The sequence below is a fragment of the Uloborus diversus genome, unplaced genomic scaffold, assembly GCF_026930045.1.
Source record: "Uloborus diversus isolate 005 unplaced genomic scaffold, Udiv.v.3.1 scaffold_1047, whole genome shotgun sequence".
NCBI classification, from domain to species: domain Eukaryota; kingdom Metazoa; phylum Arthropoda; class Arachnida; order Araneae; family Uloboridae; genus Uloborus; species Uloborus diversus.
This window is the reverse complement of record NW_026557707.1, coordinates 2,701-14,773: the sequence shown is the minus strand read 5'-3', so window position 1 is coordinate 14,773 and position 12,073 is coordinate 2,701. Positions and strand designations below refer to the sequence as shown.

Below are 12,073 nucleotides of genomic sequence, written 5' to 3'. Positions count from 1 at the left end.
TTTTGCTGCCGCTAAAAGTCCTATCCTTTTTTCGACCCTCCCCCCCTATAAGCCCCAATCGCCGCCACTGCTTTTAACTACTACTTCCAGACAAATATTTAGTTCATTGGTTTTTTGAGTGTAAAGAAAAAAATTATAGAGATATCAAGAATGTATATGATTATTTCATACATAGTACAATAACTAAAGTAAGAAATAACAACGTCAGAAAGCACAAATTGCAGATTACTGCAGATACGTGTTTCGGCGTTACAAGGAACTCCTTTTTCAATGCAAACGAATTGAGCTTATTGATGAAAAGACCATCCATAAGCTCATTTCTTTTGCATTGAAAAAGGCGTTCCTTGTAACACCGAAACACGTGTCTGCAGTAATCTGCAATTTGCTTTTTGACATTGTTATTTCTTACTTTACTTTTCAGCACAAAGGTATTTATTTATCTTACTACAATAACTAGTTGTGTAAAAATAGTTATACTTTATAAGTTTAGTATTAAATTTTGAATATTCATTTACTAATATCTCCCATAAGATTTACGAAAATGAAACGACCGATCTCTGGACTCATGCAAGATGAAGTGAATTTTAAAGGCTGAATACTGGAGACTTTGCTCCTATTAAAATTATCTTGATTTTTAAAATAAAAATGTCGTTTCTTAAAATTAAATGAAATACTATCAGAAAGGTATTCAGTCTAGTTTTATAATATTTTTCTTGTTTTAATGATTGATGAAAGTAACAGGTTAACAAAAATCAACAATTGAGCTCTTAAAAGGCCGACCCTTGGTGTTTTTTCCCCTATTTTAAAATTTAGCGTCACATATGGGACATTTCACGACAAAATACTATGGAACTACTGCGTTTTTTAAGGAAAGAAATGGTGCTACGAGACGACAAATTTAAGATAACAAGACTGTTTTGAGCTTGCTGCTTACTACTTACAGAAATAATTCTCCTTTGATTCCTGTTTGGTTCTACATTGATTAATCTTCATATTGCAACACTTGATTAACCTTTCTGAAGTCTTACAAAAATCACGTTTAAAAATAGCAACATTTTTCAGTACTCGGAGTTTTAATTTTTTTTCTTTCGTTGCTTCAATGCCGGTACATTCATTCATGTTATATGTGAAAAAATATCTGATGACTTGTTCTTTTGAAGGAAGTTCAACAGGTCTTTTTTTGTTTATATCCACCCATTTTGTTTATATCCATCCATTTTGTTTATATCCATTTTTTTTGTTTATATCCATTTTGGTCATGTCCCCATCTATTTTGTTTGTATCCATTATTTGCGTTGTTTATTCCCTTCCGTTGATTACCCTTCATCGGGGTAGTAGTGAAGGCAAACGAAGTAAGGGCAACTTTTTTAAAAAATTTTATCACGGCATTAGGATGAAAATGCGGAATAAATTAGCCCTCGGAAGTTCAAGTCGGTATCAATCGAAAAATGAGATTTCCGACCTGAACCCGAAATGAGTGACCTAACCGGGATCGCAGGTTTGGTACTAACCGATCTAAGACCATCAGCGTATGCAAATGGTGACTGATGCACATTTCATTTGTCATGGTTACGAAGTCCTCCCATTAAAACCTGTGAGGGTGATGGATCAAGGTTTGTTCGACTCCTGGACTGAATGAAAAAATGCCAAAATATTAATAGATGGTGCTCCCATCTATCGTGTGTTGTCAGAGCAATGTCGAACTTCTACCCTTGAAGACTCATGTCCAAACGCGAAAGCCGTGGAGTATAGGGCTTGGTTTTGCGAAAGGCATAAGAAACAACAACAGCCTATTTAGTTCAAAATTTATTAAGTCTGTAATGTGCTTTTTCCGACATTGGTTTCTGTTGAACCCCTTTTCATCCAGAAGATAGTTTTTTTCTTCTTTGGAAAAGGAGTTCCTTATAACCGTAGAATATGTGCTTCATTTCTGGGAAACATTCCGACGAAAGATCAGCTTCCTTGGTGTTATTTTTGCAATACAAAATACAGTTGAAAATAGTTAATTATTGCCTTCCGCAGGGCTAAAAACATTTGGGGGGGGGGGGGGAGGGGGAGTGGAAGTACTATATTGCTTTCTTTTTAAACTACAAATGAGACCCAAAAACACGAGTTTCAAAAAACACGGATACCTTCCTCCGAACTACACGGTTTCAAATTGCAATTTTCGAGTATTTCTTTTGGAAAAGAATAACACGCTTTTGTTATTTGAAATAAAAGTATCTCCAAGTATGTCATTTGTTTGATAAAACAAAGTTTTAATCAAAAGAAAAATTGTATCGTTGTTTATTTCTATTTTCACACTTGAAACGGAAAATCCCGATTTTTTTTTTCTGTCTTGAGAAAGTTTCAAAGAACATGGAAACAATTGATCGCGCTTTTTGGGGGTTACCTGTATTGATTGCTTCATACTCCAAGATTTAAATGCATGGCATTTTTTGATTCGTAGCTTTGCATTAGATTGACATAGCATTTAAAAAGTTCTGTAGCATGAAAGCTGCTAAACATTTCACAATAGCAGTAAATATATAGATATTTTATCTAAATCAGATTTTATTTATAACGGCGTCTTTCAATATACATATACTGTACTTTCAAATCACAGAGAACATAAGTAATTTTATTGTTCAGTAGGCCCGGGGAATGGTACTTTGTCAATTTCTTTGCTGAAATGTTCAAAGACTGCAACTGAAGCTGCTTTTGCGACCTGTTTTTCCATAGCGTTCAGAACCAACGTACTAATGATACTAGCCGACCATCCCATGGGACCTAAACCTTTGATATTGACACGAATATCTTTCATTTCATGAATAGTAAAAGACATCAACTCAGCTTTCCCTCCTTCTGCTGGAGCTGTCAAGAACATCGATACCTTGGATCGGCCAACTTTAGCATCCAGAGTGACTTGAGGACCAATGTTATTCACTGTTACCGTACCTTTGTAAGTAGCATGAATCTTTTTGAAGGTGAGGGTGGTTGAAATGATGTAAAAATCTTCGAGGTCAATAGCTACAGCGTCTCCTACTCTTTTTAAGGATGAAAGGCCGAAGATTTTGCCGTCGTAAAGTTTGGCTTCACCTTTAACTTTTACGAATCCAACTTCTCGTTCAAAACTTTTTCCTAGATTATCCAAAGGAAGAGGATCGATGAATCCACCGCTGTCGTTGGTGGCTTTTTCTATAAACTCGTCAGCCCAACCATTGATTCTTTGTATCAATTCTGCAACATAAATGGAGAAAGATGAAAATTGAAGCATTTACTGATTCTGAGGTAAGTGAACTAGTAAAGTAGAGAAAACTAATTAGGGAAATTAAAACTGCTAGTGTGCATAAGAAAGTACTATTGCACTACACTTTGCATTAGTTTTGACTGTGAATGCAGATTTTATCAGATTAATCTTTATATGTGTGTGTTCATTGTGCTGCTTTTTAATATTAATCGTGCAAAACAATGCGTTTTGAAGTTGTACTCATGGTTCTACTTACATTTATGTCAATTGTGACTCATTTAATGATCATGTTTCTACTAAAGAAATGAGAAAAAAAAAACAAACTTTAAAATTTGTACTTTTATCATTGAAAGTATACTTCAACAATGAACGTGGAAAGAAAATTTATAGCTAAAATTAAATTTTCAATAGTGTGCTTCCTCATACTTGTAAGCTAAATTTCTCTGATTTGCAATTTAATCTATAAATTTCTGAAGTAGATATTTTTAAATCGGAATTTGAAAAAGCTATCAACCACACACACATTTCGTAATCATTAATATTCTCAATCACTTTACAATTAAATTTATAAAGTTTGTTTTGGAATGTGTAAAGTGTAGAGAATGTGGAGTATACTACATCGTTCTTGCTGAGAAACAACATCAGAATACGGCGTTCTAGTTGACAACTATGTGTTTTAAACGGAAAATAAAAAAATATGCATTAATAATCCATTGCTTTCGTTAAAAATAAGACAATATGAGGTATTTAATGCACGTCTTTGAATGATTTGAATAGAATGGGTTTAGGCAAAAAGAAATAATACATGCAACTTTGAAATATTTAGCTTTTTTTAAAAATTATTATTGAGCTATATTTCCTAAACGGAAAATCCTGTTAACAACCTATTTTTAAGTTAAAAAGTTTCAAGCATCATAAACATATTATTAGTTGAAATAATTAAAAGTAAATTAAGTAATTCTAATAGATTTTAAAGTAAAATAATTTCAAATCGGATTACCAAAGCACAGGAAATATTCCGATGAAGCGCTTTACCAATTAAATTTCATTCATGTCCCGACCGAGGTTCGAACTTGGTCCAAACACGCGAGATCCTTTTTGCTTTACAGAATACAACACTGGGCGGCAAATCATATTTTTTATAAATAAACTTTGAAAGTAATGCTCTAGATGACATGTTGTACAGTTTGTGAGAAATACTGTCAGGAATAAGATATCAATTTCATCTCAGAACATTTTACCCGTAAATAAATTCTGCAATGTTTTTGTAACTGAGATTATGAAATAACACAGTAGATTAAATGCAAGACAAAGCTAACGAAAATCTGGAAGAAACTGGGTTATGATATGAAATTGGTTTTAAGGTTACGCATATGTAATGGTTAGATACTTCTGCAATGTCACTCAATATGAAGGTACCTCTTAATAAGGGGGTATCCATGTTTTAATTTTCATACATGCATCCGACATCCACGGCGAAGTTAGGAAAATGCAGATTGAATGTAGTAAGTTGAAAATGATTACTTGGTAAAAGAAGTCAAAATAAGTATATTAATGCAAAACGTCTTTGTATTTCAAGCAGCACAGTGTATTTGGGATTGAATTTACGACACATACTTTTTATTTATATATTCAATTTTTACTGTAAGTTTGTCAAAATGCAATGTGATCAGTTGATGACTCGAGCATCAATTGTCATTGCCCTTCCGTTATAGTTCAGCTAGCTTAAAAATTAAAAACTATTGGCAAGTCAACTTCGCTGCTTCGTTTTAACAGATTTTTACAGCCTGGTTAGATAGATAAACCAGTGCAGGTATGTACCACATATGTGAAACTCAATGCATGTTAGTAAGCAATCCAGTTTAAATGATAATCAAAAACTCAACGTTAATTTGTGCGAAAAACCATCAGTGAAAAAACATGCAAATATAAAAATTGTTTTACTTTAAGTGTGCTTATTTCGAAATCAAAATTATTACATTTTCTGTGCTAGGGGAAACTAGGGATGTTTGACCCATAGGGAGACTTGACCCATGAGGATTTTTTCCATGAAAAGGATATTAAGGGAAATTTTAGCTATATTATTCGTTAACTAGTCACACAATAGTATTTTGCAGGGACAAGCCATTTCAGAATTATCAGTGGTTTTCAAGAAAGCCTGTGTTAAATGATACAGCACCTTAAAATTAAAGTCTGAAGATTTTAGAATTTTTTAGATTTTAACCTCCAGTTTTTAGGGAAATGAATTTTAAAAGTATACATGTTTTAGTTACTTTTTTAGCCATCTATTGATATACAGTAATTTTATATAACTTTAATCTAAGTTGCCAAAAATTTAAGGTAAACAAAAGAAAGCTACCTAGGGAGCATTGACCCCCAAGCAAACTAGGGAGACTTGACCCAAAGACTAATTTGATGTTTTTGTTTAATTTGATGTTTTTTCAATAAATTTTTATTTTTGAACACACAAAATATTGTGATTTAGGTCTAAAGATTTGATTTTATGTAAGTAATAACTTTAATATTGTGAATATGAAGGCCTGATTTTTTTCAAATGAATAACTAATGTATAATATTTTGGTCTAAAAATTATTTTTATTTGACAAATAACTAAAACACTAATAATCTTTGAGCCCAATGAATTGATACTTAGTAAAATAACTGAAATATTGCATATTTCTGATCTGATAAAGTTTTGAATTAGACTTCTGCTTTCTTACTGATATGGAGTAAGATTAATAATAATTTTTTTTTTAATGTAACACTTCACCTAAAGAGTGAACATTCTGTATATTCACTTCAAGTATTACTTTTTTAAACAAAAAGTACCATCAAACCTGCGTTTATAATTTAAATATCTATGAGTTTTCTTACATTCATGAGGGGGGGTCATGTCTCTCTAAGTGCTGAATCCAGTCCATCTAGCTCTAGGGACACTTGACCCATATGCAGACTTGCGAAATGTAATTTTTTCGAACTATTTATACATAAAATTATGTTATTATTTTTAGTCGTAATAATGTGCACAATGACAATCTATTTATGCATATTTTTATTTCGCTCTAACTATTCTGCCAAAAAAAAAAAAAAAAGGAAAAGGAAAACCAAAAATTGGGTCAAGTCTCCCTAGTTTCCCCAAATGATAAATCTAAAACTCTATGATGAACTTACCATCGTCCTCTGCTCGTACACATGCCAAAACAGCAATTACTAAAACCACGCACAGTCCTTTCATTATTTGCTGTGATTGAATAATCTAAAACATAGATAAGAAAATTTAATCAGTAAATTTTTGGGGTCTTTTAATTTCTGAAAATATACTGGAAAGTAAGTAACTATGTTTAAAAATGTTTTACCAGGTTTATTAAAAAACAAACAAACTTGGTGTTATTAAGAATTTGAAGAAAAAAGACAAAGATAAGATAATTAAAAATAGTAAAATAAAATAAAGCAGAACATAATAAAGAGAGTTAAAGAGTGCTATATCATTTGCAATGGGAAGAAGTGAAAAACAGTGCAACATATTATATTGCTACATTAAAGTTGCACTACTTTTATTTAAATAGCTTATTTGGCATCCATTTGTTTTGTTTAGGGCTGTATGATGTCACACTTTTTTTTAAACCTCTTTGACCCCCCCCCCTCCCTCTTTGTCACATTTCACGCTATTTTTTAGTAACATGTTCATACAAAAAATGCGTGATATCACGCTTCTTGCTTCCTCCCCCCCCCCGCCCACTTGTCACAAACTGTCACAATTTCACCCTCCCCCTTTCCACTTCTATGTGTGACATCGTTTGTAGACAACCCCTTTAGGAGAGTTTCTTCCGTTTCATACTAAAAAAAAACTATAATACTATATTAAAATATGAGTAGGGCAGTATAAAATAGGGTAATTGTGGCTCAAAATTATCCTGAATGTCTCTACTTCCAAGGTTAACTTCATTCTCATATATTTGTTAAAAAGAAATAATATTTTCAAAAAAATAAAATGTTTCAACTTCTTTAATTAAATATTTTCTCAGTGACTGAGTTTTATGATCATTCAGGAAATTTGATAACAATTGAGGACTTTTTTTTTTTCAACAGGGACACTAGTGACTACAGTTTTTGCTTGCTTTCTAAAATGAATTGTGAAATTCTGGCAATCAGAGTAATAGTTTCTGAATAACAAGAATAATGCACTATTAGCAGATATTTTATATATTTTTTTGCGAATCCACGCCTCTAAAAGTTACGGAGCAAAATATAAGCTCATATCATTTCAATACCATCCAACGAAGCAAAGTCTTGATTGAGTTAAAATACTTAGCTAATTAAGATAATTTTGATCCATCTGTCACCAAAACATTTTTTAATAGAATCATAAAATAATGAACGTGATTGTAGTTCTATCTACAATCACATTCTGTTTCTGCATTATCTAGGTAGAAGTCAAGCATGTGACACTAGATATCCAAAATTATGAATTAGAATTCAAATAAAAGTATTTTACTCTCCTATGCACGACAGTGAAATAGGTGAGCTGCACAATTTTTCTTCAGATTAAGTAAGAACGTTTCTAACTTCTATCTTACCACTGATGTTCCAATCAATTTTTCTGAGGGTATACTCCCAGTTATCCACTATGCACAATATGTGTACGTTAATAAGGTACATAATATGTCATATTATAAAATTTTTCGAAGCTTGAAGGCATACGCCATGCGTCTAAAAAATGTTTGTGAGTATGGGTATACCCTATGGGAACACCCCTGTATCTTACTACAACATTCTCCACAAAGATTTAAACATGGCTGTCGAAATAGCAATATGCATTGACACTTTAACGAGTTTAGAATTCAAGATTATTTAAAATCAACGGGAGAGGGGGGGGGGCAGGTAATTAGGTTTCCTTTTCACAGAGTGTAGATAAACGAAAGTTCAATAAATATAAGTGACAAAAGTATTATACAACATATTGTTATGTTTAAATATTCCTAAATAGATAATTATATCTGCATTTTTACATGGTTTGAATATGGTTTCCACCCAGTACATAAATTTACGAGTACTGTTAAGAGTTGTAAAACGCTTCTAAATACAAAAGGAATATGCCGTTGAAGATTTGACAATGGGTGTAAATATCAAAAATAATATCCCCGTTTGTAAATGAGGGGTTTTTCACCAGAAATCTGGAATATTTGGTCAATCTAAGAATCTTTAATACAAGAGAAAAAGTGAATTAACTGTTAAGTTCTTAGCAGAATTGCTTCATTTGAGTACTGAAAAGTAGCGCTTTTGAGTTATGAGTGTACTGAAAGTTTGGGTTCTGCAAATACTTCTCTTCCACGTAGATAGTACGACTAGATTAGACTCTCTACCTTTCCACATTTGACATTAAAAAAAAAAAAAAAAAAAAAAAGACGACGTAAACGTGTAACAGTTACACCACCCCATTTTCTATGGAGTAATTAATTAAAAAATATCCTGGAACTTCTTAATTTAACTTCACTAGATAAAATGGTTATATTCAAGGGCCTGAAGAAAATTGTTCACTCATTGCTGTTAATAAACAAACAATGAAAGCCTTAAATTTTAAATCCTCCTCTTTTGATACTCCTTTTGAAAAAATTAATACTTCAAAAATTAAACTGGCTCCTGTTCTTGAATCAAATCAAGCAACGCCTTCGAAATGTAAGAGGTAATTCCATCGCATAAAACTTTTTGTAAAGTAAATTAAGTCTATTAAATCCAAATTTTTTCCCAAACTATCCTTCCTCTCGTTGATATTTATGATAAAACTGATCAAAAACTCAAGACCGTAATTTTACACGTGTTTAACGATCGTACAAAGTGATATTGAACAGAAAAAAAAGGAAAAAAAAAGTGTTTCATTTCTTTCAGAATTAGCTGCATGGAAATAAATCAATAAATCCAATCTGGGTGCCTTTAATTTAATTTCCTATGAATAACATGATTTTCAGACTGAAACGCAAGTAATCTTGTTTAAAATGCCAATTTATGCACAGAAAGGTTTGGGCATGGCTCTTATTGAATCAAAGTTGTACATTTCAAGAGATTACATTTAAATAAACGTTTTCGAAATGAAAGCCACTAAGTCTATAAGTATAAGTGCTTTGACTATTTTTGTTTTAAGGTATAATAATGAATATAAGCAGATTTGAAGTCATTTGGATTAACTTTGAACCACATGAAATAACTCTTCATCCCTTCAAAATTTTCAGTACATCTGACTTTATAAGAAGTTATAGAAAGCCCAAGGCTAGAGGCCCTCTGCTGGGAAAGTTATAATATCAGTTTTCTACTTCTTATTTTACAAAAAAAGTTGGCAACAATATACACTGTTCGTTTCATAATCCACAAATTAGGAAGTTGCTGTCTGGCAACTATTTTTGAATGCTGATTTGAAGCTTTTGAAATCTCTCGTCCTATTTTGTAATGTTCTATGCAATATAACAAATAATATAAATCGAGCGATAATATGAAATAAAAAAAGACAGTTTTAAGCGTTTCGAAGTTTAGTTTTTGCAGTTCAAAGTCACACTACTTTTGTTAAAATAATTTATTTTAGATCATATTTCTGACGCGGTTTAAATTGACATCGAGTGGCAGAATGATTTTGTACCAGGCTATTTTTTCTTTTTCAATGGCTTTTATAATTATTCTTTTATAATTTTGGATAATTGTCAAAGATTTCGGGAGCTTGTCTTCAGTGTTATGTCAATAGATGCAATAACACTATTAAAACATTAATGGGGCTGTTAAAACTAGAAAATAGCCTTGAAGAGCGGCACGTATTTTATTTAGATGTTTAAAATCATCTCACAGAATACAATAGCATCGATGGAGAAGGTATAAAACCTGCAAAGTCAGAAATGGAAACTTTGCAGGATGGCATTAAAACCCTTTTATATTTCAATTTGTTTGTAATTAGTACTATCATACCTCAACTCATTATTTATTGGATGATTTGTATTTATTGGGAGAAATGATATGGGAGATATTGAAAAACTGTAATAACATCACTTTCAAAAAAAAAAAAAAAAGACATTTTGAGATTGTGTAACTTCTCTATTAAAATATTTACATTATCTTTAGCTCACTAAGAAACTAAGTTATCTAACACTTAGGATTGTTAAATTTACTCAAAAAAATTTCTCCACTAATTCATAGAAATGAAAGGCCTTACTTGAGCTTAGGGGTGAAAAGTTTCTTACCCGAAAAGGATGCTAAATTCAATTGCACTATTTTATCGGACCGTGCTATTTTATTTGCTTATTTCATAATCTCAAAAACCTATCATTTTGAATGGGAAATGTAATCTTTCAGCAGTGCAATCCCAAGAAAACATCTGTCGTGTTTCATTCTGCCTTCATACGTTTTTCTAGAGTTGTAAACATCACTCCGACACTTAAGAACACACTTGAGATCGAAGCAACAATTAACTTCTTTTTGTTGATATTATTTTAAGAAATAAATTCATTCCGTGAAATAGATAGGGAGAGGAGCACGAGATAACGAATTCGAAAAGTGAACGTAATTTTAAAGATAAAAGATTTCAAGGAATTTAAGTACTATGTTTAGAAAAAAAAGCTGTTCTGTATTTAAAAAAAGAAAATCAACACCACGAATGCTTGGTTCCGGTACCCTAAAAAAGTTTTCTGGGTACTCTAAGCATGAAAAGTAATTATTGAAAAATTGGTGCGTTTTGCAGATCATTATGATCTTACCGCCTTTCTAGAACATGAGAACATTTCTTGTTTGAATGTGGTTGATTTTCTTCAATTCAAACAATTCATGTTTATGTTAATTTTCTTTAAAATATTTTAACTGCGAAAGCATAAATTTATTTCGAGGGATCTTACTTACATCGATTCTCAACTATCGTTTTTGAAACATGCCATTTAAAGGAAGATTTCAATGTCGCCATCTAGTGGTTAACTGTCAGTACGAAAAAAAACCGGGAGTAAATGCGTAACCAACTTTTCAAGTAAAATGTGATAAAGATGACTTTTATGCTTCTAAAAATTATAATAAATTTTAGAAAGACTAGAGTAAGAAATTCAAAGACATTTACGGAATGATAAGAAATAATTATGTGATCTAAAAATCAGTAACTCATTGTAAATTTATGAAATGAAATGAGCTGTAAAGTTTGAAAGTTTGTTAAAAACATTTTTAAGGAGATAAAATTTTGAAAAAAGTTGCAAAACGTGGAAGAGAAATAACAACTATAAACAATTTTTTTAAACTAGCCTACTTTCCGGTTATACTCCCCCATATTTTCAAAACCAATATCAGTAAAATATTACCCTCTGTTAGCTTATGCAGAAAATTATTTTGAACACGCTTCTTTGTGCGATCACTTGATTATTCAGAAAATTATTCTTAAACCAAGTTTCTCAAAATGAAATATTTCCTGTATTTAAAAGGAAAGCTATTAGTAAAAATTAGAAACGATTTGGAATTGCTTGTTCTAAACTGTTAGATGTTACATATCAGTAATCTAAAACTGTAGCAATGTTCGGTTTTGATAATGAGGGAAAACGTTTAAAAGACGTACAGTGAAATCCCGTTATTAAGGATTTTAACGGACAGCAAATTTTGTTCATTGTAAAGAGAATTTCGTTGCAATGAAAATCAAGTAATGTAATGGAAATTAAATCGGGGCTGAAATAATATTTCGTCGAAACGGATAAATCGTTGTATTAGAATTCGTTGTAACGGTATTTCGTTGTATTTATTTCCAGAATATTATACACAAATAAGAATTCTCTAAGGAAGCAAAACTAACATCCAGTTATTTTTTTCATCTAAAAACCTCGCAAAGATGCCTACGAT

General features: G+C 31.6%; 1 protein-coding gene across 2 annotated transcripts; it reads right to left on the bottom strand.

The window, feature by feature from the left end:
- Positions 1-2,526: 2,526 nt before the first annotated feature.
- LOC129232078 (mite allergen Der p 7-like) lies at positions 2,527-10,486 on the bottom strand. 2 transcript variants are annotated; one of them, XM_054866315.1, is made up of 3 exons: positions 10,450-10,486; positions 6,401-6,485; positions 2,527-3,219 (listed from the first exon to the last, which is right to left on the bottom strand). In XM_054866315.1, the coding sequence occupies exons 2-3, from the start codon at positions 6,462-6,464 to the stop codon at positions 2,621-2,623; spliced, it is 663 nt and encodes a 220-aa protein (XP_054722290.1). In that variant the 5' UTR covers positions 6,465-6,485; positions 10,450-10,486; the 3' UTR covers positions 2,527-2,620. The 2 variants fall into 2 exon arrangements, with proteins under 2 accessions (XP_054722290.1, XP_054722289.1); XM_054866314.1 differs by having other exon boundaries at positions 10,422-10,477.
- Between the last annotated feature and the right edge of the window lie 1,587 nt (positions 10,487-12,073).

Coding starts and splice junctions, on each gene's coding strand:
- LOC129232078 (XM_054866315.1), bottom strand. CDS start 6,464: ATGAAAGGACTGTGCGTGGTTTTAGTAATTGCTGTTTTGGCATGTGTA. Junction 3,220..6,400: donor TGTACGAGCAGAGGACGATG/GTAAGTTCATCA, acceptor TTTATGTTGCAG/AATTGATACAAAGAATCAAT.